Below are 27,254 nucleotides of genomic sequence, written 5' to 3'. Positions count from 1 at the left end.
TCTTGGCTTACTGCAACCTCTGCCTCCTGGGCTCAAGTGATCCTCTCACCGTAGCCTCCTGAGTGGCTGGGACTACAGGCATGCACCACCGTGCCCAGCTAATTTTTGTATTTTTTTGTAGAGTTGGCATTTTGTCATGTTGCCCAGGCTGGTCTCAAACTCCTGGACTCAAGCAATCTGCTCTCCTTGCCCTTCCAAAGTGCTGGGATTGGCTGGGCACCGTGGCTCATGCCAGTAATCCCAGCGCTCTGGGAGACCAAGGCAGGCAGATCGAACGCCTGAGGTCAGGAGTTCGAGACGAACCTGGCCAACATGGTGAAACCCCATCTCTACTAAAAATACAAAAATTAGCCAGGCGTGGTGACATGTGCCTGTAGTCCCAGCTACTAGGGAGGCTGAGGCAGGAGAATCTTGCAGTGAGCTGAGACTGTGCCACTGCACTCCAGCCTGGGTGGCAGAGTGAGACTCTGTCTCAAAAAGAAAAAAAAAACACAAAGTGCTGGGATTATAGGCGTGAGCCACCATGCCTGTCCTTAAACCATAGTTTAGTAGTTATTTAAGGAAGTTACAAAAAAATTCCTTTTGATATAATGAGTGCAAGTTATTTGCACATTTTTGAAAAGAGAACAGTCATCTTTTATTCACCTGATAATTGCTGAGAAGGGCAAACCTCCCATAAGTACTGCTTTTCTTTTTTCTTTTTCTTTTTCTTTTTTTTTTTTCTTTTTTTGGAGACAGAGTCTGGCTCTGTCCCCAAGGCCGGAGTGCAGTGGGGCAATCTTGGTTCACTGCAACCTCCACCTCCCAGGTTCAAGCAATTCTCTGCCTCAGCCTCCAGAGTAGCTGGGATTACAGGCACCCATCACCACGCCTAGCTGATTTTTAGTAGAGACAGGGTTTCATCATGTTGGCCAGGCTGGTCTTGAACTCGTCACCTCCTGATCCACCCACCTCAGCATCCCAAAGTGCTGGGATTACAGGCGTGAGCCACCGCGCCCAGCCTCCTATTTTCAAAAGTACTCTTGACATTGTTTGTATCTGTGACATAGACTATGGAATCTCTGGTACTTGTTTGATTTACCAATTATGAATGATAGTGGATTGTTCATGAAATTCCAGACATCTTTCCCTAGGTATCTTTGAGGTGGAATGTTAGTTCTGAGCCCAGTTAATGCATGTTGCCTCATTTTCCCTATAGGCTTTGATGCGGCCTGGAAGAATTGATAGAATCATCTATGTGCCTTTACCGGATGCAGCAACAAGAAGGGAAATATTTAAGCTGCAGTTTCACTCCATGCCTGTCAGTAATGAAGTTGACCTGGATGAACTCATCCTTCAAACCGATGCATACTCAGGAGCAGAGGTAAGATAGTTCCCTTCAAAATACCTTAGTGGGAGGAAAGCGGTGACTTGGGGTCATTAAGCAAAATAAATTGCTTGCTGTGAGGTATTTTAAATGACCATATACTAAGAAATCTTGAAACAGGAAGTGCAGTACATGACATAGTCACTAAGTTAAATTGCACTTTACGTGGCTTCTATTATATCACAATTGTTTTTTACTTGCTCCTATTATTTCTCAAAATGCAGTCTTCAGGGGAATAGCATAATATAGTGAGAACACTAGACTAGAAGTAGATTCTTCCATTGGGCTTCTTAATACAGCAGTTTCTAACCAATCACACACTTCTCTAACTTTGCTTTCTTTACCCATCAAATGGAAATGATACTACTACCTTCCCTCCTGTTTCCTCATGGAGAGCATAGAAATGAAATTAGGATATCATGAGTATAAAGGGCAAAGCAAACAGATTGTATCATTATCATCTTTTTATCATTTTGGCAAGTTATCCCAGTCTAATTTTGTATTAAAGATTCTCTCACAGTAAAAGGGACCATCTGCCCTTACCTCTGAAGATAAGCTCTTGACAAGAACAGCAAGACCTCTGTGAAAATATCAAAATGACTTTTATGTATGGCAGATAAACATTTTTTCTCTCCTTACCAACTCTTTACTGAAGCTATTTTTATTTACCAAATGAAATTCCATGAAATAATTCTGCAACTTTTCTAGCTGCATTTCTTAAGGAAAGGACCAACTATGTACCTCGACACAGAAATAGCATCTGTCACACCAATGATGTGGACTTTTAATGGGAGATTAATATTTTTTTAAGTACGAGGTTACAGATTATTTTTATTCTGAATTACTCATTAGGCTAGGACTCCACATTCTATTTTGCTTGCTATTGTTTTCATTCATCTTATGTAAACACCAAAGAGATTACCATATGACAGATCATTAGTGGTACTCCGAGAGTCTATTTGGAACTCCGAGAGTCTATTTGGAACTATTTGGAACTATTTAGTGTATCATGCAGCCATAGCTAATAACAACAGCCAAAATAAATCCCAGATCTATTCACTGTTTTGCCCCAAGAACCATAGATATAGAAATAGACAGTCCCCAACTTATGACAGTTTGACTTAAGCTTTTGGGGCTTTACAATGGTGCAAAAGTGGTACACACTCAGTACACTTCTCAACTTACAATACAGCTACATCTGGATAAATCCATCTTAAGTTGAAAATAACAAGTCGAAGATATCATAAGTCAAAAACATATATGCATTTTCGACTTAGACATATTCAACTGATGATGGGTTTACCAGGACATAGCCCCATCCTAAGTTGAGGAGCATTTGCATTTGATTTTCCTCCTTTATATTTTTCAAGTCCACTGGAATAAAAAGCCATGTGGAAAGTAGCTTGAGAAGCAGTTGAAGTGCGCTCACCTTCAATTCCTGAAACAATGATCTTTATGACCATCCATAAAGTTAAAATGAACGTAGAGTTATGGTTAACTGACTGCTCCAACATTTCTAGAATTTAGTTTTTGATTTGAGACAAGGGCTGGCATCATGTATAATGATATGGCAATTTGCAGGAAGCAGCAAGAGGAAGAAACCATAAATCTCTCACTTGAGTTGGGTGAACTGGAAGAGCAGTTAGCAAGATATAAATGTGCCTTTCTCACTTTGAAGTAATTCATGGTAGTAACATCGAAGTGCAAAACAAAAATAAAACCCAGTGAGATTCTATCTGGCTGAAAGTAAAAAAACCTCATTTGGTGCCAGCAATTATTGTACTGGCTTGCTAATTCTTATGTAGTGCACTTCTTATTTGATCTAACATGTAAGCACATTTATGATTAATTTTTATATGAGATCTTCTGAAAATCGTCACAAGAAAAGTAGCAGAAAATTCTGTCTTTCCTCAAATTATATTTTTGTGTTTCATAATTGGGTTGGGGAGGGGATCCCGTTGTCCTATTTATAATTAGTATATTATTACAACTTCATAGAAATTTTGCTAACAGCTACATCTTAGTAGTTCTGTGGTTTCTAAGTTAGATGAGGCAGGTTTGTTCCCTGTTGAGGGTTTTTGTTTTGTTTTGTTTTGGTCTGAATAGTTAGGCAGTTCACACAGTTGTTTTAGGAAAATTATTATTTCTTTAAAAGTCTTAAAGTTAATAAACAGGAGATTTAGGACAGGTTAAGTAATGCTTAAGATAAAAGGTTTCACCTTTCTCTCTGTTTCTCTGTCTTCACACAGAACCTTCTACATGGTGTGTGTTTAACAAGCACTTGACAAACTGTGGGGAAAAAAGATTTTTAAATTAGATTTAGGAAAAATAGACTTCAGTTCTCATTTGTTACAAGAGGAGCCCTCTAACTCCCTGCTGTAGACACAGCCATTTTCTCAGAGTTGGAGTGTCTCTTTGGCCACTTTGGGTATAAAAATGAAACTACTGTCAATTAATTGTCCTCACAAGAGAATAGTATATTATATTCAAGATTATATAAAATTAATTTTATTTAACTGTATACTATTAGCTATATGAACAAGAATTTGGGCAGGAAAGCCAGAGACGAGGAAATTCCTGGCACTCTAATTGTTTTTTAGAAACAAAATGTTGAAGTGTGGTGAGCATTTTCTATTTTTAGTGAAAAAGTTGTAGAGGATGATTAAGATGGAGATGATACTGGTATTTTTTTTTTTTTTTTTTTTTTTTTGAGACAGAGTTTCACCCTTGTCTCCCAGGCTAGAGTGCAGTGGCACGATCTTGGCTCACTGAAACCTCGCCTCCCGGGTTCAAGCATTCTCCTACCTCAGCCTCCCAAGTAGCTGGGATTACAGGCACCCACCACCACGCCCAGCTAATTTTTGTATTTTTAGTAGAGACAGGGTGTCACCACATTGGCCAGGCTGGTCTTGAACTCCTGACCTCAGGTGATCCGCCCGCCTCGGCCTCCCAAAGTGCTGGGATTACAGGCGTGAGCCTCTGTGCCCACCACTGGTAATTTTAATGGCAGGGGTAAGAAGAGGTTACTTTAAAAAATTATTTTCTTTTCACTTGGTTATTTATTTTGCCCAATCAGCATTGTTCTATAAAAGCTTAGACCACCTCAGTGTTTGAAATAGCTCCTTCTGCTCAAAGTTACTCCATTTTTCCTCCGTGGAGAGGGTATACAGAGAATTGAAGCACTTTTGTAAGCCTCAGGAGGCTCTCAAGAGGAAGTCTGTCACCAGCCGGAAGGGGAATACAGCCATTAGGGAGCAGCCTCTGAGGGGAGACTGAAGCAGGTTGCATCTTTTAGCCATCTCTGCCACCTGCCACTCATTGTCCCTGTGGCTATGGCCCTCATTGTCCTGGCTTCTTGGCTGTAGCTGTCAGTTAATGAAAAAACATGTGCCATTTAAAAGCAGATGGGAATTTCTCTCAGGAGGAAGTAAGTCTTTTTGGTTATCACTATTGTTTTATTTTGCTTTGATTTTTGTTTTTTAAGTTATTTGTAGCAATTCCACCTCATTTATTCACTTGTCTTTTATCAAATTATCCTGGTTACTTTTGGAAGAGTTTTATCTCTAACAGGAAATCAACTGTCACAAATATATTTACAAAAAAAAAGCAATAACTGGGCTGACTACCCCATGTGCCCTATGCTTGGGAACACAGGTGATGAGTAAGATACGTAATTTCTTCTGTGTATCAGAATTTGCTGACATAGGCCAAAGACTGATATCTGTAAAATTGGGGTTGAATTTTTATTTGCATTTGGATATTATCCTCCTTTCTGTGAATCCCTTGGTATCACCAATTTGTGAGGGAGTCAGGCCCTTCTTGGCCAGTTTGTAAATCTCCTCCCTTACATCTTCAGAGGCCAGCTTCAGCCAAGTGGGGACACTGTGGTGACAGGGAAGAGCCGATTGGGACAGGCCCTTCCTGGGAGCAGGCATACAACTCATGATGTGGCAGTCAGGAGCAAAAAAACACCTCCTTTTCTTTAAAATGTAAAAATTTGCTTACTATAGTGGTTTTTTTATTGTAATCTTATGAATGTAGCTCTAGAAAATCTTTTTAAAGCAATTCATTAGAGTTAAATACATTTCACACTGAGTTTTCAAAAAGCTTTAACTTCATGTAAACTTAGTCTATTTGTTTTATTTTTAAATGATCTGTCATGCCCTGAATTCTGTTTTGTAGTCCATGCCTTCCTGGGTCTAATAATAGCACAAGATCTTCATGCCAGCTTGACATTAAAAAAAATCACCTTCTAGTTTGCCTCATTAATTCAAGAAGGGTCCTATTCACTATGCTTGAGCTATTATAGCTATTAAAAGGAGAGTCTTAAATTACTTTTCTGTCTCACTGATTAACATTTTTTCTGACATCTCTTTTTCTCCCACACAGTGAAAACAGAAGGAGCAGTTATAGCGACTTAAAATGTCTGTACTCTTCCTACGTGAAATCTCTCATGATAGTATTCCCCAAACTAAAATATCAGAGTCATTGTATTAGAATCTGGCATAGATTGTTCATCTGACCAGTCAAACAACACATGTGAGACAGGAATAAGGATTCTAAGGAAGGACTATTTGACCTGGTCTTAAGCGCTGTACTTGTTATTGTTAGAAAGCAGCTAGCAGCAGTGTACTTGTCTCCAAAGTGAAGCAGAGCACCACAGTACTTAGCACTCTCCTATAGACCAGGGGTTCCCAACCTCCTGGCCACGGACCAGTACCAGTACCGCATAGCATGAGTGAGTGGCAGGCAAGTGAGCATTACTGCCTGAGCTCTGCCTCCTGTTAGATCAGCAGTGGCATTAGACTCTTATAGGAGCACAAACCCTATTGTGAACTAGGCATGCGAGGGATCTAGGTTGTGTTCTCCCTGTGAGAATCTAATGCCTGAGAACAGTTTCATTCCAAAACCATCCCCCCACCCCATTTGTGGAAAAATTGCCTTCCACAAAACCAGTCCCTGGTCCCAAAAAGGTTGGGGACTACTGCTATGGACTGTCTGCAACCTACTTTTCCTGCCTAATCAGAAACTGCCCTATGAAAACATGCTGCTATCACCAAGTAGTCTACTATTTTTATTTGAGATCTTCTTTGCTATCTCTCTATTCTTCCTTGTGTCTTTACACTAAAATTCTGTATCTATGCCCCAGAATTTCAAAATACTCAGTGCCCTGTATCTGCAGGTGCCATCTGCAAATTCAACCAACTGGGAATAGAAAATATTCAGAAAAAAGAAACAAAAAATAACAATACAACAACAAAAAGTACAAATTTGAAAATATAGCATGACAACTATATAGCATTTACATTATATCAGTTGTCATAAGTAATCTAGAGATGACATATACAAGAGGATGTGCACAGGTTATATGCAAATACTATGCCGTTTTATATAAGGGACTTCAGCATCCTTGGATTTTGGTATCTAAGGGGCTCCTGGAACCAGTTGCCCTTGGATACCGAGGGACAACTATATTCTTTCCTTACACGACCTACTGAAATAACTACTTTGTCATTAAACCATAATGACCACCCCACCAATAAATAGCCTATTCTTTTGTACTCTTTTACACTTATTTTTGTTTTACTTGTTCGGCTGTTGTTACCATATTTTTTCCTGTAGTTATTTTATTTTTTTAGAGACAGGGTCTCATTCTGTTGCCCAGGCTGGAGTGCAGCGTCATGATCATACCTTAGTGCAACCTTGAACTCCTGGGCTCAAGTGGTCCTCTGGCCCGAGCCTCCTGAGTAGCTAAGAATAGAGGGGCATGCCACTGTGCCCAGCTAATTAAAAAAAAAAAATTCGTAGACATTGGGGGTCTCACCATGTTGCCCAGCCTGGTCTCAAACTGCTGGCCTCAAGCAATCCTCCTATCTCAGCCTCCTAAAGTGTTGGGATTACAGGCCTGAGCCACTGTGTCTGGCCTCTGTAGTTATTTTAATATGAGCAGCTGCCTCATCTCCCCAAACACAGATTCTCTAGGGCAGAGATCAGTTCTTGCACTTCTTAAAGTCTGGCAAAGCAGCTGTCTCACACACACTCGGTGGGCATTAATATTAGATGGGTGGTAGATTTATGTGTTAATTCTAAGTCATTTTACCAACCAAAAATGTCAGTTTTAACATTTGCTGAAGTGGCACTTTCTAGTTTTAATCATATTTTCATATACATTATCTATTTGAGTACCCTAACTCTATGAGAGCAGTGCTATAGCAAAAGAACTAAAGTCAAGCAAAAGCAATTGGCTTGTCTGAGATCCCACAGCAAATAAGTGACAAACCTGGGACCAGAAACCAGGTCTCTCAGTTCCACTTGAAGGACTCCACGATCTCCTAATGCCTCTGTGTCAACACAACGTTCTTTGAAACTTTCATAGTTCCCTTTGACATCTCTGAATATTTGATAAAAGTTTGTCAATTCCTGTGAATAGTGACTTAGCAAACTAAACAGCAGATATGAAACATCTGTACCATTTTTATACCTTTTTCTCTTACAGTAATTGTCTTTACCTACCTTGTTTTCATCTTCTCCAAAAAAGTATAAGCTACCTAAAGTTAGGAACCTTGTTTTTATCCATTAACTTATTTTATTTCCTAGGTATTGTGAATAATGTTTGCAGTTTAGAATGAAAGGTATAAACAACGAAGTTCTATATAATGTATTTATGTGGCATGATCTAGTGATGTGCAGAATACTGTAGGAGAAAGGAGGAGGAGTAACTCACACTACCTGGGATTAAATGAGATAGATGATACCCAGAAGAATTTTTTTCTGAGTTTTGATTGGCAGATGGAAAGGCAGAGATGAATGAAGGAACATGGTGTGGTCTAAAATCAGCTAAAGGTTGAATATGATTGGCAGAAAGAGTCTTCATGTGGAAGTAGTAGGGGATGAAGCAGAAAAAGTAGGTCAGACTTAAATATGAAGGAACTTGAATATCATCTGAACTTGCTTTCTCCTTTCAGCAATGGAAAACTATTGAAAAATATGATGACTATTGTGGTCAGATTTGTGTTATTGAAAGATTTGTGGCATTTGTGTCCAAAGCCACCACTAGCTAGCCTACCAAGCACCATTACACGAATTAGAAAAAGGTGTTCCTTCACTCCACTTGGTGACAGCTTTTTGTTAGAGCAAAAAGCTTGTCAGAGCATGAGCAACATTTCAGCCCCTATTTGCCCCCCTTGGCTGGGCACCCTTTTGTAGATACAGGCTTTACATCTGTACAAGGTGTCTTATTTTTGTCTTATCCACCTTTATCTCCCTCACAATGCCTAGCATAGCACCTTATATAGAGTTATTGTCACTAAAATGGAGATTTTACATCTCAAATATATAAACTAATTTCTGTAACTTTAACATTTACCTCATGAGCCCTTGGATAAAAATAAATTGGGACTATTAAAGATGTCTTTTGTAGAAGATACAGAAATGGCCAACAAACATATGAAAAAATAGCATCACTAATGATCAGGAAAATGCAAATCAAAACCGCAGTGCAATACCACTTCACTCCTATAAGAATAGCCATAATCAAAAAATCAAAAAGTAATAGATGTTGGTGTGGATGTGGTAAGAAGGGAACATTGTTACACTACTGGTGGGAATGTAAACTAGTACAATCACTATGGAAAACAGTGTAGTGATTCCTTAAAGAACTAAAAGTAGAACTACTGTTTGATCCAGCAATCCCACTACTGGTATCTACCCAGAGGAAATAAGTCATTATATGAAAAAGGTACTTACACATGCATGTTTATAGCAGCACAATTCGCAATTGCAAAAATATGGAACCAGCCCAAATGCCCATCAATCAAGAAGTGGATAAAGAAATTGTGGCATATATATACACCATGGAATACTACTTAGCCATAAAAAGGAACGAAATAATGGCATTCGCAGCAACCTGGATGGAATTGGCAACCATTATTCTAAGTGAAGTAACTCAGAAATGGAAACCCAAACATCTTATGTTCTCACTCATAAGTGGGAGCAAAGCTATGAGTATGCAAAGGTGTAAGAATGATACAGTGGACTCTGGGGACTCGGGGGAAAGGGTGTGAGGGGAGTGAGGGATAAAAGACTACACAATGGGTACAGTGTACACTGCTTGGGTGATGAGTGCACCAAAATCTCAGAAATCACCACTAAAGAACTTAGCTATGTAACCAAACACCATGTGTTCCCCAAAAACCTATTGAAATAAAAAATGAAAATAATAATAAAAGGTCTTTTGTGCAGACTTAAACCTGCCATGAGGTACAGCACTTGCTATAAATTGCTAGAATATTAAAAGTAAGGTGGATTATATCCTCTGAGCCATATTATGTAACTTTGAATATAAACTGTAAGGACAAAGGCATAATCTCTGCACCTGTTTAGTGGCTAAAATATGGCTTCTCTGTTGTAAGTGAATTACGAAGGGATCTTTCAGAGCAAAAATCAGCATGTGCTAAAAGTAGATATTTAGGACTGTAACTTTTCAGCTAGTCCTGTACCACTTCCCTTTTCCCTTCCTCAGCATTTTATGATCTACATGCTAATTGAAGAAATTTGGTAAAAGCCAAGACCCATCATGGCCACCTAGAACAATATGAGTTTAGCCAAATCATTTATCATTTCTAGAACTCACTTTCATCTTTTAATAAGGGGATAGGAAGATGGTCTTTTTATAATCCTTTCAAGTGTTAAAAATCTGTGTGGTTATATACCTGTCATAAATTAAATTAATTGTATAAGGAATCCCTTAAGGATTGGACCTCCAGGGATATGTAGTATGGTTATGCTTCTCTTACAGTCTGTCCAGAAAGCTGGGATCTTGGGATCTTAGTCAATGCCTCTATATATTTTCTTCTGTGGCCAAAAGATATTAATTATGGTACCAGAAGAATGGGGACTTTAAATGACTCTGACAGTGCATAGAACTTGGATTTTAATAAAATTCTCCTTAGCAAACTTTAACAGTTTTCCAGTAAGTAGAAAAGAAAATTTTACATGCTCAGAGAGTTGAAGGCCTGGTGATTTTTTGCCCTGAGATCTTTGGTTGTTATGCTTTTCAAATTCATTAAGAACAGCTAGTCAAGTTCACTATCTATGATTTTGGGGATACTTGGATAAAAAGGGTTATAGAATGGAAATATACAGCAGCCAACTTTTTCCTTAAACTCTTTGTTGGGAAAGTAATGAAGTTTGCAAAATTATAATATTGTTCATTTTAATTTAACAATTTTTAAAACTTCAGTATATGGAGATACGATGTACTTACAGTGTATGGAGATTCTCTGTATTTCCAAACTTCACCTTCTGCTTAAATTGGCAACAAAAGTACATTCAGCTTACCTGAAGGCTATTTTAGATAGGATGTTTACACCAAAGCTAATCATACTCCAGAACACCTTGTGCTGCCATACCTGTATTGCTGACTCTATGCCAGCTATTTAAAACTGCTGTGAGTTTACAAGAAGTATTAGTCAGAAAGGAAATGGATATTGAATGAGAGGCTGGTTAGCAACAAACTTAATATAACTTTTTACACCCAAACATGGAAGCCTTTTTATAGGGAAGAAGTATATCCAGTGAACAAGTTAGTCAGGACCTACCAGATAATCTAGTCCCCAAGGCTGATATCCAGAGTAAATCTGTATCTGTGGAGAATTACTCAAGCCAATGATAATGCCGATTTGAGCATTTTAACATTCCACCTTATTTCTCCTCTTCCAAATTCTCAGTCTCTCTATTTCCTCATTCTGTTTCTCCAATATTTTATATAAACCATTTAATCTGTGCTTCCTCATCTTCAGAAGAGTGATAAAATGGAGGTGGGGGTTAGGTTCTGTTAACCTGAGAGGAGCTTATGATGTTAAAAAAGAGATGTGCAAAGCATGCTATTAACTCTGTAGCATAAATTCTGGTAGTGACAGTTATTTTTGTTTGGTTATTTGAAGTGATGGAAGGCTGATTTCTAATAATAACCTAATTGATCTATATATGAAAAGATACACATGTAAAAACTGTTTCTCCTTTTAAGAACTTTTTTTACTATATGAAATTGAATTATGTTTAAGTACCCTGGGTTAGGGAATGAGAAAGCTGTGAATCCAAATGCCAAGTCTTCCATTTCCTAGCTATGTGACCTTTTTATTCATATGTAAATAAGGATAAGAGAGGTCCTTAACTTCATAGTTGTCCAGATTAGATGACATAATTTATATAAGGTGCTTATCCTGGTAAGCACATAACAAGTGCTCAGTAAATAAATTTTGTTATAATCAGCAAATTTAATTTGATATCTAGTATAAAAAATCTACAACTTGCCTAATTTTTTCATTGTGTTGCCATAGATTTTATGAATACTCATAATAAATGTTTCATGTATATGTCTTTAGTTTTAATGATGTGTTCTTTAAACTATATTTCATAGTTTACATGCAGCATTTATTTCACCTGATTTATATTTATAAACATCTGTAATCCTATTTTTATTTTTTGCTTGTTAAAGATGTATACTATTTTTTACTTTTCAAATGTGTAAAGCTAATGTTTTACACTTTCAAATGTGTAAAGCTAATGTTTTCTTATAAACTGCCTGTATAATATCCCTATTTCAGCATATTCTTTAGTTAATTGCTAGTTTCTTACCTATAGCTTATTCCTAACTTTTTTTACATGTCTTGTTAATTAAAAAGAGAAAAATAGTAACTCAACTTTAGAAAGTTGAGGGTTTCTGTTTCCACTAGAATAATTGTTTAGGAAATAAGCATACCTCATTATTTTGCTCTTTCTTTGAAGTTGGGATTGGACCCCAGTGTTTAGGTAATAAGGCTGAGAAGTCTAATGCTGAGGACAGTAGCACCACATATCTGTTATTCAGTGTATGAAAGACACAATTGACATGTTCTCATTCTTCATCCCCAAATGACCATAATTCTGAGTTCTGAAAGAAGTCATTCTATTAGAATGTTATTAAACTTCATAAAATGGTTATTCAGAGCTGCAATGCAGTGGTTACATTGTTCTTAAAGAAACCCTCCACTAGGTTTTGGAAACTGAAAAACAGAATTTAACCATGCCTGAGACTGACTAGAAAGAAAAGTAGAAAGAATTTAGCTTCATAGGGTTTTCTCTTTTTATTTTATTTGTGTTTCAGATTTCCAAAGATTATTTCTGATGTTCTTTAATAATAGCTCACTCCCTATTTACTATTAAATTCTGGAAAATGGGTTTTGCTTTTATATTTGTAGCAAAGTTTCCCTGTTTAGGAGCAAAAGAACTTTAGGTATAGTAAACCTGCTACTTTACCATTGTAGAAGTTCCACATCATAAATTAGATATTTTCCCTTTTCCTTCAAAATTAAGTCACACTACTTTTGGCACTTGGACAGGACAATCTTTCAGTGACAGCAAAATTAGCCTTTTGGCATATTTTTATTCACTTTGAAAGAATCCTTAAGGAGTGGTTTTATGTTTGAAAGCAAGAATTGTATTTACTTTGCCTAGGGTAAATTTCTTGCCTGAATATGTAAAAGAACGTAAGTCAAACACTCTTAGGTAAAAACAAATTAGTATCAAAAGATTTCATTATAATAACTTGTCTATATTTTATGACATAAAATGGTATATAACTAAGTTCTGTATAATTTTGAACTTTATTTCTGCTACTACAGTAGTGATACATCTTGAGGAACTCCAAGGGGCCTAAACATAAGTTTACACAGGTATTTGAAGAATCAGTTGACTCACTGCCTGAACTGAATATGTCTGTAAAGCTATGTTTAAATATATCCCTATATTTAAACTGATCATGGCTTATAAGCTAATCACTCATGAAGAGTGTATGTTTTCTTTCTTAATAGCCAGTATGTTAGACAGTCAATATATAATTTATGTTTATATTCATAGACACACACAGTTTCCAATTGGTATTTTGATGCCTCTTTCCTAAATATGAATTGAAAACTAAGGACCACTAATATTTGAAAAAAGCTAAAAATATAAAAGACAGTCTAAAACAAGCACAGGGAGAATAGAGATAATTAGGGAGCAGATGAAAAGAGAGACAAGAATAATATGGCCACAAAACAAGCACCAGAAGCTCTAAAACAGAAGGTTCAATTGTTCCTTAATTGAAAATGTAAAACATTCAGGTAGAAATAAAAAATAAATGGAAGAATTGGATGATCGAGTTGAAAAAGTCTCCCAGAAAGTCAAACAAAAAGACAAAGAGATGAGAATTGTAGACATGGTAGCATCTGACTAATAGAGGTCTCAGAAGGAACAAAGAAATCAGAAGAGAGAAAACTATCAAAACTTCTTTCCAAGATTTGAACATTAAATTTCTAGATTGAAAACCTCTACCAAGTGTCTGGCCTCAAACCATCACATTCAAAGGACTAAAAATTTGGAGTGCCACAAATTTATCAACAGCAGAAGCTATAAGACAGGAGAGCTATTCTTGAAATTTCTGAGGGGAAATTATTTCCAACCTAGAGTTCTATATCTAGCCAAACAATGAAATCATATGTGAAGATGGAATAAATTCATTTTGGACATGCAAGACTTAAAACATGTTTATCTTCATTCATGTCTTTTTAAGAAGTTACTAGTAAATGTGTTCCACCAAAAAACAAGGAAAAAACATGGAATCCAGGAAACAGGTTGTTCAGCACATGAGAATAGTGAAGAGAATTCCCAGAGCAATAAAGAGAAATCCTGGAAAAGACATTTTTAAGCTTTTCTATAAATCTGGCAAGGAAATTCATTCTTATCAAGTTGTCACTGTTTGACTCCACTTTTCAATTGAGAATAAATAATAAGAAAGACTAGTAGGTGAAAATTGAATCACCTACACTGGGAATTATAAAAGCAAAATATTGCCTGAATAAACCATTATATATTCTTTTCACCTCTTTATTCCAATCCAGAACTGTTTCTCCATGAAAGCTTTATTTTAGAATTCAGTGTTACTGTTTTCTATAATTTTTAAAACTTCAAATGTGTAGTTCCTGAAATACTTTAATAGCAGAATCTTTCCCCTCCGTCAAATAAAACCGTATGTGGGAAGCCCATTATATTGGAGATCCAATATAATGGATCTCCTGGTGCGGTCCCTGTCCTGCATGCCCGCTTCGGTGGGGTCCCTGTCCTGCATGCCTTTTCCTCCGGCCCGGGCATGCTGCATCCTGTGAGGCACCTTGGAGATTCCACAGAGCAGTTTAAAAACTATTACTGTAGCGAAAACACTGCTGAACACATGGCTTCATTCTTATTTCTCAGAAACATAACATGAGTACCCATTAGTTTCATGGACTCACAGAAACAAAACATTCTTGTGACATGGCCTGCATAGTGGGTTGTATACCTGTGTATCTGTGAAACGAACACTAGAAGTCCATCTTGACAAGTTTGCACCTATCTGAATATATTAGTTTCCTTTTAAATGAAAAGTCATTGCCTTGGTTTCAAATAAAAATTGGAACCTCTAGTTTTTACATTCCTGACATTTTAAAGTTTGAAATTAGTAACTCATGTTTCTTTGCCCTTGTAAGTATGAGCTGAAACAAACATGAAGCACCAAAATAGCACTGTACTTTGGGTGGGGGAACCTGCATTTCAACTGCTCCTTGTAATACATCCTTCATCCCCCTTAATGCAGTCTTTCCTGTTTCTGATGTCACCTTTGTAAAAGAAGCTGTTGAAAGATGTATAGTTTGTTTTATTCTGTTGAGATGGAGTCTCGCTCTGTCACCAGGCTGGAGTGCAGTGGCACCATCTTGGCTCACTGCAACCTCCGCCTCCCGGGTTCAAGCAATTCTTCTGCCTCAGCCTCCGGAGTGGCTGGGACTACAGACGCCCGCCACCACGCCCGGCTAATTATTTGTATTTTAGTAGAGATGGGGTTTCACCATGTTGGCCAGGATGGTCTCGATCTGCTGACCTTGTGATCTGTCCGCCTCGGCCTCCCAAAGTGCTGGGATTACAGGCGTTGAGCCACCACGCCCAGCCAGATTTACAGTTTTAAATAACTTCCCGGATATAATCTTTTCTGGTAAATAAAACTAAGAGATAGGGCTAAAGGACAAAAGCAGGCTAACTTAATACTACGGGAATTTGAGTTTTTATGTAGTGTGGTCATTATGGGATGTCTGTCACATCAGAATTGAATCTTCCTGTGTACGATGAAAATGCAAAAGATAAAATAGTAGAGCATGACAATAACTATTTAGTCTGAAAAATGATTTATCATTGGTGGATATTTAAAAAATGCCAACTCTATGGCCTTTACTACATGTATACCCTCTGTGGGGAAGAGTACTCCCTAACCAAACATTTTGTGAATTGGTTAATGTTTAATATTGATTTGCAAGGCTTAGAAATATAATGAAGAAATACCTATAAACCTTGTGTGCTTTGTGCATCAAGGAATTTAGGTGCATGTTGCTTTCCCATTTACTTATTCCTTTTAGGTTCTTCAACGAAATAATGCAAAAAACATAGCTCATGAAATTAAAGAGGAATACTTAAGCAGAAAAAAAAATAATAAAGATTTTAAAAAGAAAGAGGAATATAACATCTTAAAAACCTCACCTTTTATATCCTTACTTATAATTTTAAGAATTAAAACCTTGAGCAAGTGCCTATCTTGGCAGGCAAATTATTTGACATAAAGTTTGATCAAAGTACAATTAGAAGAAAACTCAGAATCATAGCTGGAAATGTTATTATCTTCTTAGGTTCAACCTAAAAAGCCAGTGTACATACAGGTTAGCATTTCAAACTCAAAGGATTTGTTTTCATCTTAAAGACGATGAAAGGCCAGCTACATTTTGAAATCAACAACAATCCATCATTTTTATCCCTCAGTCATTCTCTAAGGGTATTTTTTGTGACACCTGTGAAGAAGCAAAGCCATGAAGGTATATCATAGATACCCAACTTTTCACTACTGATGATGCCATTGTAGACAATGGCAGAACAATGCTGGAGAGTGAATATAGCACTCCAGAAAAGCCTCTCACTTAGGTGCCAAGTTCAAGGCCAAAGAATTACTTAGATATTCTCAGGGAAAACTTGGTTATGTACAATATCATGAACATATAAACTTCCCCCTTCATGCTCATTTGCTGTTTACCAAAGATAAATTGTGACTTCCCAACTTTGTAAGAAAATAATAGTTGGAATGGCTTGAGGATGTTCTTCTATGCTTTTTTGCCATCTTCTGGTTCTTTTCACTTGTGAAAACAGTATCAATCTGTTGTTATTTTTTTATTTTGTTTTAATTAAATGAGGATCATTTTATTATCAAGAATTGAAGGCTTCTGTGAATTTCTGCCAGCAGGGTGATAGCTGCCAGCAGTGCACAGCTTTGGTGTGAGGCAGTAGGGGTTCCATGTGGATATTGTCCCTAGACTAAGGGAAAGCCCCATTGCTATGGCTTGTTCAGTGATTCTGCCTGCCAGCCCCATTTTATATAGTTTATCATGCATGGTTCGTGGCTTGTAGGATGCTTATTCCTCTGGGTTAAGTTTTCCTCTTGTTCTCCTTTGGTTTCTAGCTAACTTACTTGTGAGAGCAGAAAATTACCTGGGTGCTTGAGACCCATTGTTCATGTGATGGAACTGTGATGCACATACATTTGAATACATTTAAGTTTTTTATTTGCCATTTGTAACTTAAACTGGAAAGCCATCCTGGTCCTACAGTTAAAATTTTCCCCTGAGTATTATTCCTAATATGTTCTTTTTTTCATGCCCCAAAATGATGTTTATAATTCTCATTTTCTCACTGGCACATGAGTAAGATTTACTTATGCTGGTTTTGAAAGGTTTAGAATAATCAGTATTTCACTTGCTAAGAATCGAAACATTAACAATAAGACACTATAATACACAGTGAGATTCCTTGAGGAATTGACACCAGTGATCTTTCCTATCAACTTATAAACGCTTCCACCGATCAGCAAAAGTAATGCAAAATTTCATCACTCAGTCCTGATGCTCAGATAATACCACAGTAGTCAGGGTGACACTGTTGAGCTTCTGACTGCTAGAAAATGTTTTGCTTTCCATTTTTCAAAGATAGTTGTTGACAGATAATCCATTCTCTTCGTGTATGTATGTATGTATGTAATGAAAATAGCCACCGTGAGCTCAGTAAACCCCTCCTTACTAAATATACACAAAAGTCCATTTTTAGGTTTTTGTTATTTGCGAAACTTGGTTATGTACAATATCATGAACATATAAACTTCCCCCTTCCTGCTCATTTGCTGTTTACCAATATGATTCCCCTGAGACTCCAGCATTAGATGCTATATGGCTGTAGAAATTGGTTTGGGATTGCTTTGCTTACAGTCATCTCACTTCAGAACCCCACTTAGCAGTTTCTATGATTCTCAGGGAAAATGCTTCAGCAGAAGTAGACCTTTAGGAATTAGAGACAAGTTACAACCAAAGGAGGGACATATCTACCTGCAGAAGCTTATAAAAGCACGTGAGATACAAGCATCGTAGCCTACTCAGATTGACATCTACTTGCAGATGCTGGTCATTAGTGACTTCATTGAGCACTGAGAGCAGTTTCGTTGAAGGAGCAGTAAGGGCAAAAACTAGATCGTAGAGAACTGAAGTCAAAATAGTAGTTGAGACTTATTGTGGATATCTCTTTTCAAGAATTTTGAATGAAAAAGAGAGGAGATTAGATTGGTAACTAGAGAGATACTGGTGGGGGCAGGGTATATTCATAGAATGGGAGAGACTTGAATATGTTTATAGGTTGAAGAGGGAGAGTCAGCAGAGAGAAGAGAGTGAAAATATCCAAGAGAAAAATGAGAAAGGGGATAACTAATGAAGGAAGATCACAGAGGACTGCGGTCATGGACACAAAGAAAGGTTTTGCCTTCAGCTGAAGGATAGGAGACTTTATCTCTTATTCAGAAAGAAGTAAGAATGATTGTGAATATAGACAATTTCTTAGGTAGAGGGCTAGAAAGGTGAAAAGGGTGGTTAGACTCAGTCATCGCTGAGCCTCAACTTAAAAGTCTGTTCCACTAATCTTTATTTTGTATTACTGAATGCATATATAATGAGCTACGTTAACACTGGGTTTTACTGTACATTATGCATAGTATAATATATAGAAAATCTGATCCCTCTTTTTAAATAGTATGTAGAAATCCAAACTTTATCAATGTAAACATATTGAGTTTGAGGTGTCTATGGATCATCTTAATGGAGATGTCATACAGATTAGTTTTCATTTTTAAATTTCTCCCTATTTCATTGAAAATATGATTCACTATATAAAATTGTAATTAATATAGATATATTACATAAAGACAAAGGAGAAGCTGTATACATATAGATGATCACATACTAATGGAAGATTTTTTAAATTGTAAATTAATATTGTTTCCTAGACAAGTCAGTAGGATTAAGTATACAAGTTGAACATCCCTAATCTGAAAATCCAAAATCCGAAATGCTCCAAAATCCAAAACTTTTTGAGCACTGGCATGATGCCCCAAGTGGAAAATTCCACACCTGACTTCATGTGATAGGCTGCAGTAAAACATTGTTTCATGCACACGATTATTTATTGTATAAAATTTCTTTCAGGCTATCTGTATAAGATGTAGATGAAACACAAATGAAGTTCATGTTTAGACTTGGATCCCATCCCCAAGATAACTTATGTATATGCAAATATTCCAGAATCCAAAATTCAAATACTTCTAGTTTCAAGCATTTTGGAATAGGGTTACTTAACCTGTACTGAGGTGACAGGTAATCTCTTAGTCTTGTGGCTTTATATAATTACTGGTTAGCTTAGGACCTGTCTTTGTTAGAAGTCTTGTCCATGCCACATTTTTGCCCAAGTTAAACTTCTACTGTAGCTTTTTCTTATTTTCTGACCTGCTTGATAATCTATTCTTATATGCATTCTCACAGTGAATTAGTCTATATAGTGTATTAGTTATAACTCAGTGTATTCTTAAAGGGTTTCCTCAATTATTTTAATATTTGACCTGCAATAATCTGAGAACCATTTTCATTTTCTATACATAATGGCTTTGTAGTTCAATGTTAAAGCTTTGGAATCTTCAGAGTGAATTGATTAATAAAAGAAAACTAATTGTGCCTGGCCCCCAGTTTGCACTTAATAGATGTTTGATGAATGAAAGACCGAATGCATACAATTTCATTTTTGTGAAAGTCTACCATCCTAAAAACTCTGATTTTTTTTTTTAAAGAAATAGTACAGTTCTTTTTGGACTGTCTGAAAACACTGACTTTTAACCATAATAACAAATAATTTTTATGAGTCCCAAGCTAGAGATAAAGAGACCTAGTTACTTTTACCTTGGGTATGAGTTTTGATATTTGATGATAACAAATTTGGATCGTTGCTGGTTTGGGCAAGGTTCAGATTAATTATATAAAAGAGCACATAATTTAAAAAAAACCTATCATGTCCTGTTACCCAATTCTCTGGTACAAGAGCTTTAGGCACTGATTTAATCTTGAAATGATAATTGGACTTCCCACTAGATTAGCCCATATGTTTTGAGAGGCTGTCTGGGAATGAGAGGATGTCATTCCTATACGAAGGAACATGAGTCAAGAATCCAGAATGAAGAACCATTAGTCTGTCTTACCAGAGTTCTGACAACACTGTGATCTGAAAATGTTTTGGCCAAAGTCAGATTTATTGAGGGTCATAATTTTCAGTAAAAAGAATCCCAGAGGAAGTTATTTGATAGTTGGAATAAAAATATGACTTATACACTACATGATTCAGCTACTTTGGTGTTGTTTTTTGAGTTGTACCCATATATTCACCTTCACATGCAAGTGTGCTGGAAAAAGTTTGTGTTCTGATTGAATTATGTTCACCTTAATTTCCTCTGCAATGCTTTTCCCTCAGGCAGACCCTCGAGTGATTGTCTTTTTTACCTCCTCCAATTTCCACCATTCTCATTTTATGTGTTCAAGTTAAATATGAACAACTGCAAACAGCTACACTCTGTAAAACATACCATTTCTTTCCTTGAGTCAATGCATTCACTTTTCTGGTAAATGATTTTGGGGGCCTGCAGAAACCAACTGATGAGACCCCTGTAGGTGGTGAAGAGGAGTTTGCAAGCAATGTTTGCATAAAGTTCTCCTGGCCTCTTCTGCTCTTGTTTGGTTTGTTCTTTTAAACACTGTCTTATTATGACTTTGGTCTCTTTGGAGCAAGGAAAATGACCTGGAGGGACAGTCCTATGGCAGTTCAGCTTATATTCTTATGTAATTGACTTAACTGACGTATGCCTTGGTGTTCCTTTTTTTTTTTTTTAACTTTTATTTTAGGTTCAAGGGGTACATGTGCAGGTTCGTTACACAGGTAAACTGCATGTCATGGGGGTTTCATATACAGATCATTTCATCACCCAGGTAATAAGCACGGTATCTGATAGGTATTTTTTCTGATCCTCTCCTTCCTCCAACCCCCCAGCCTCAAGTAGGCCCCAGTGTCTGTTGTTCCCCTCTCTGTGTCCATGTGTTCTTGTTGTTTACCTTCTTATAAGTGAGAACATGTGGTATTTGGTTTTCTGCTGCTGCATTAGTTTGCTTAGGATAATGGCCTCCAGCTCCATCTATGCTGCTGCAAAAGACATGATCTTGTTTTTTATGGCTGCATAGTATTCCATGGTATATATATATATACCATATTTTCTTTACCCAGTCTACTATTAATGAGCATCTAGATTGACTCCATGTCTTTGCTATTATGAATAGTGTTACAGTGAACATACATATACATGTGTCTTTATAGTAGAATGATTTATATTCCTTTGAGTATCTACCCAGTAATGGGACTGCTGGCTTAAATGATAATTCTGTTTTGAATTCTTTGAGGAATTGCCATACTACTTTCCACAATGGCTAAGCTCATTTAAACTCCCATCAGTAGTGTATAATCATTCCCTTTTTCCTGACACCTCATCAGAATCTGTTTATTTTTTGCTTTTTAATAGTGGCCACTCTGGTGTGAAATGGTATCTCATTGTGGTTTTGACTTGCATTTCTCTAATGATTAGTGATGTTGAGCATTTTTCCATATGCTTGTTGCCACATGTATGTCTTCTTTTGAAAGTGTCTGTTCATATTCTTTGCACACTTTTTAATGGCGTTGAGGTTTTTTTTGCTTGTAAATGTAAGTTCCTTATAGATTCTGGATATTATATCTTTGTGGGATGCATAGCTGCATTCTCTCCCATTCTGTAGATAATCTGTTTACTCTGTCAGTAGTTTCCTTTGATATGCAAAAGCTCTTTACTTTAATTAAGTCCCATTTGTCAATTTTTGTTTTCATCGCAGTTGCCTTTGGCATCTTGATCATGAGATCTTTGCCAGGCCCCATGTCTAGAATGGTATCTCCTATGTTATCTTCCAGGGATTTTATAGGTTTAGGTTTTACATTTACATCTTTAATCCATCTTGAGTTGATTTTTGTATATGATGTAACGAAGGGGTCTAGTTTCAGTCTTCTGTACATGACTAGCCAATTATCCCAGCACCACTTACTGAATAGGGAGTCCTTGCTCTATTGTTTTTGTTGACTGTCGAAACTCAGATAGCTGTAAGCATATGGTCTTATTTCTGGGTTCTCTATTCTGTTCATTGGTCTATGTTTCTGTTTTTGTACCAGTACCATGTTGTTTTGGTTACTGTGGTCTTGTAGTATAGTTTGAAGTTGAGCAACATGATGCCTCCAACTTTGTTCATTTTGCTTAGGATTATGTTGGCTATTTGGGCTCTTTTTTGGTTTTGTATGAATTTTAAAATAGTTTTTTCTAATTCTGTGAAGAATGTCATTCGTAATTTGATAGGAATAGCATTGAATCTGTAAATTGCTTTGGGCGGTATGGCCACTTTAACGATATTTATTTCTTCCTATCTGTGAGCATGGAATGTTTTTCTATTTTTGTGTCATCTTTGATTTCTTTCAGCAGTGTCATAATTCTCCGTGTAGACATCTTTCACCTCCTTGGTTAGCCGTATTCTTAGGCATATTTTATTATTTTTGTGGCTATTGTGAGTGGGATTGCATTCTTGATTTGGCTGTCGGCTTGGATGTTTTTGGTGTACACGAATGCTACTGATTTTTGTACATTGATTTTGTATCCTGAAACTTTTACTGAAGTTATCAGATCCAGGAGCTTTTGGGCTGAGACTATGGGGGTTTTCTAGATATAGAATCATGTTGTCTGCAAAAAGGGATAGTTTGACTTCATCTCTTCCTATTTGGATATCTTATTTCTTCCTCCTGCCTGATTTCTCTGGCCAGGACTTCCAGTACTATGCTGAGTGGGAGTAGTGAGAGAGGGCATTCTGGTCTTGTGCTGTTTTTCAAGGAGAATGCTTCCATCTTTTGCCTATTCAGTATGATGTTGGTTGTGGGTATGTCATAGATGACTCTTATCATTTTGAAGTTTGTTCCTTCTATGCCTGGTTTATTGAGGGTTTTTTAAATGAAGCATTGTTGAATTTTATCAAAAACGTTTTCTGAATCTATTGACATAATCATGTTTTTGTTTTTAGCTCTGTTTATAGGATTAATCACATTTATTGATTTGTATATGCTGAACCAAACTTGCATCCCGGGGATAAAGCCTACTTGATCATGGTGCATTTGCTTTTTCATGTGCTACTGGATTCGGTTTCCTAGTATTTTGTTGAGGATTTTTGTATCGCTATCCATTAAGTATATTGGCCTTAAGTTTTCTTTTTTTGTTGTGTTTCTGCCAGGTTTGGGTATCACAATGATGCTGGCCTAATAGAATGAGTTGGAGAGGGATCCCTCCTCCCTAATTTTTTGGAATAGTTTCAGTAGGAATGGTACCAGCTCTTCTTTTTTTTTTACTTTTCCTATTTCTTGAGTCTCCTTTAATTAGAGTAGTTTCTCAGCCTCCCCCTTGTGCATCCCCCTTTCATGACATTGACAGTTTTTATTATTATTATTATTATTATTATTATTATTATTATACTTTAGGTTTTAGGGTACATGTGTACAGTGTGCAGGTTTGTTACATATGTATCCATGTGCCATGTTGTTTTGCTGCACCCATTAACTCGTCATTTAGCATTAGGTATATCTCCTAATGCTGTCCTTCCCCCTCACCCCACCCCACAACAGTTCCCGGAGTGTGATGTTCCCCTTCCTATGTCCATGAGTTCTCATTGTTCAATTCCCACCTATGAGTGAGAACATGCGGTGTTTGGTTTTTTGTCCTTGCGATAGTTTACTGAGAATGTTGTTTTCCAGTTTCATCCATGTCCCTACAAAGGACATGAACTCATCATTTTTTATGGCTGCATAGTATTCCATGGTGTATATGTGCCACATTTTCTTAATCCAGTCTATCGTTGTTGGACATTTGGGTTGGTTCCAAGTCTTTGCTATTGTGAATAGTGCCGCAATACACATACGTGTGCATGTGTCTTTATAGCAGCATGATTTATAATCCTTTGAATATATACCCAGCAATGGGATGGCTGGGTCAAATGGTATTTCTAGTTCTAGATCCCTGAGGAATCGCCACACTGACTTCCACAATGGTTGAACTAGTTTACAGTCCCACCAACAGTGTAAAAGTGTTCCTATTTCTCCACATCCTCTCCAGCACCTGTTGTTTCCTGACTTTTTAATGATGGTCATTCTAACTGGTGTGAGATGGTATCTCACTGTGGTTTTGATTTGCATTTCTCTGATGGCCAGTGATGATGAGCATTTTTTCATGTGTTTTTTGGCTGCATAAATGTCTTCTTTTGAGAAGTGTCTGTTCATGTCCTTTGCCCACCTTTTGATGGGGTTGTTTGTTTTTTTCTTGTAAATTTGTTTGAGCTCATTGTAGATTCTGGATATTCGCCCTTTCAGATGAGTAGGTTGCAAAAATTTTCTCCCATTCTGTAGGTTGCCTGCTCACTCTGATGGTAGTTTCTTTTGCTGTGCAGAAGCTCTTTAGTTTAATTAGATCCCATTTGTCAATTTTGGGTTTTGTTGCCATTGCTTTTGGTGTTTTAGACATGAAGTCCTTGCCCACGCCTATGTCCTGAATGGTATTGCCTAGGTTTTCTTGTAGGATTTTAATGGTTTTAGGTCTAACATGTAAGTCTTTAATCCATCTTGAATTAATTTTTGTATAAGGTGTAAGGAAGGGATCCAGTTTCAGCTTTCTACATATGGCTAGCCAGTTTTCCCAGCACCATTTATTAAATAGGGAATCCTTTCCCCATTTCTTGTTTTTGTCAGGTTTGTCAAAGATCAGATAGTTGTAGATATGCAGCATCATTTCTGAGGGCTCTGTTCTGTTCCATTGATCTATGTCTCTGTTGTGGTACCAGTACCATGCTGTTTTGGTTACTGTAGCCTTGTAGTATAGTTTGAATTCAGGTAGCGTGATGCCTCCAGCTTTGTTCTTTTGGCTTAGGATTGACTGGGCGATGCAGGCTCCTTTTTGGTTCCATATGAACTTTAAAGTAGTTTTTTCCAATTCTGTGAAGAAAGTCATTGGTAGCTTGATTGGGATGGCATTGAATCTATAAATTACCTTGGGCAGTATGGCCATTTTCACGATATTGATTCTTCCAACCCATGAGCATGGAATGTTCTTCCATTTGTTTGTATCCTCTTTTATTTCATTGAGCAGTGGTTTGTAGTTCTCCTTGAAGAGGTCCTTCACATCCCTTGTAAGTTGGACTCCTAGGTGTTTTATTCTCTTTGAAGCAATTGTGAATGGGAGTTCACTCATGATTTGGCTCTCTGTTTGTCTGTGATTGGTGTACAAGAATGCTTGTGATTTTTGTACATTGATTTTGTATCCTGAGACTTTGCTGAAGTTGCTAATCAGCTTAAGGAGATTTTGGGCTGAGACGATGGGGTTTTCTAGATATACAATCATGTCATCTGCCAACAGGGACAATTTGACTTCCTCTTTTCCTAATTGAATGCCCTTTATTTCCTTCTCCTGCCTGATTGCTCTGGCCAGAACTTCCAGCACTATGTTGAATAGGAGTGGTGAGAGAGGGCATCCCTGTCTTGTGCCAGTTTTCAAAGGGAATGCTTCTAGTTTTTGCGCATTCAGTATGATATTGGCTGTGGGTTTGTCATAGATAGCTCTTATTATTTTGAGATACGTCCCATCAATACCTAATTTATGGGGAGTTTTTAGCATGAAGGGTTGTTGAATTTTGTCAAAGGCCTTTTCTGCATCTTTTGAGATAATCATGTGGTTTTTGTCTTTGGTTCTGTTTATATGCTGGATTACATTAATTGATTTGCGTATGTTGAACAGCCTTGCATCCCAGGGATGAAGCCCACTTGATCATGGTGGATAAGCTTTTTGACGTGCTGCTGGATTCGGTTTGCCAGTATTCTATTGAGGATTTTTGCATCAATGTTCATCAAGGATATTGGTCTGAAATTCTCTTTTTTGGTTATGTCTCTGCCAGGCTTTGATATCAGGGTGCTGGCTTCATAAAATGTGTTAGGGAGGATTCCTTCTTTTTCTATCGATTGGAATAGTTTCAGAAGGAATGGTACCAGTTCCTCCTTATACCTCTGGTAGAATTCGGCTGTGAATCCATTAGGTCCTGGACTCTTTTTGGTTGGTAAGCTATTGATTATTGCCACAATTTCAGAACCTGTTATTGGTCTATTCAGAGATTCAACTTCTTCCTGGTTTAGTCTTGGGAGGGTGTATTTGTCGAGTAATTTATCCATTTCTTCTAGATTTTCTAGTTTATTTGCATAGAGGTGTTTGTAGTATTCTCTGATGGTAGATTGTATTTCTGTGGGATCGGTGGTGATATCCCCTTTTTCATTTTTTATTGCATCTATCTGATTCTTCTCTCTTTTCTTCTTTATTAGTCTTGCTAGCGGTCCATCAATTTTGTTGATCTTTTCAAAAAAACCAGCTCCTGGATTCATTAATTTTTTGAAGGGTTTTTTGTGTCTCTATTTCCTTCAGTTCTGCTCTGATTTTAGTTATTTCTAGCCTTCTGCTAGCTTTTGAATGTGTTTGCTCTTGCTTTTCTAGTTCTTTTAATTGTGATGTTAGGGTGTCAATTTTGGATCTTTCCTGCTTTCTCTTGTGGGCATTTAGTGCTATAAATTTCCCTCTACACACTGCTTTGAATGTGTCCCAGAGATTCTGGTATGTTGTGTCTTTGTTCTCATTGGTTTCAAAGAACATCTTTACTTCTGCCTTCATTTCATTATGTACCCAGTAGTCATTCAGGAGCAGGTTGTTCAGTTTCCATGTAGTTGAGCAGTTTTGAGTGAGTTTCTTAATCCTGAGTTCTAGTTTGATTGCACTGTGGTCTGAGAGACAGTTTGTTATAATTTCTGTTCTTTTACATTTGCTGAGGAGAGCTTTACTTCCAACAATGTGGTCAATTTTGGAATAGGTGTGGTGTGGTGCTGAAAAGAATGTATATTCTGTTGATTTGGGGTGGAGAGTTCTGTAGATGTCTATTAGGTCTGCTTGGTGCAGAGGTGAGTTCAATTCCTGGATATCCTTGTTAACTTTCTGTCTCGTTGATCTGTCTAATGTTGACAGTGGGGTGTTAAAATCTCCCATTATTATTGTGTGGGAGTTTAAGTCCCTTTGTAGGTCACTCAGGACTTGCTTTATGAATCTGGGTGCTCCTGTGTTGGGTGCATATATATTTAGGATAGTTAGCTCTTCTTGTTGAATTGATCCGTTTACCATTATGAAATGGCCTTCTTTGTCTCTTTTGATCTTTGTTGGTTTAAAGTCTATTTTATCAGAGACTAGGATTGCAACCCTTGCCTTTTTTTGTTTTCCATTTGCTTGACAGATCTTCCTCCATCCCTTTATTTT

General features: G+C 37.2%; 1 protein-coding gene across 5 annotated transcripts in view; it reads left to right on the top strand.

The window, feature by feature from the left end:
• AFG2A (AFG2 AAA ATPase homolog A) overlaps positions 1-27,254 on the top strand; it is a 384,876-nt gene that overhangs the window by 311,980 nt on the left and 45,642 nt on the right. For all 5 annotated transcript variants that reach the window (XM_055274649.2, XM_055274648.2, XM_055274646.2 and 2 more), the window contains one exon: positions 1,199-1,363. In XM_055274649.2, the coding sequence (XP_055130624.1) occupies positions 1,199-1,363 (165 nt within the window). The remainder of the gene's footprint in view (positions 1-1,198; positions 1,364-27,254) is intronic.

Source organism: Symphalangus syndactylus, chromosome 4 (assembly GCF_028878055.3).
Source record: "Symphalangus syndactylus isolate Jambi chromosome 4, NHGRI_mSymSyn1-v2.1_pri, whole genome shotgun sequence".
In the NCBI taxonomy this organism is placed as follows: Eukaryota; Metazoa; Chordata; class Mammalia; order Primates; family Hylobatidae; genus Symphalangus; species Symphalangus syndactylus.
The sequence above is the reverse complement of the archived record's forward strand: the minus strand, read 5'-3'. Positions and strand labels throughout refer to the sequence as shown.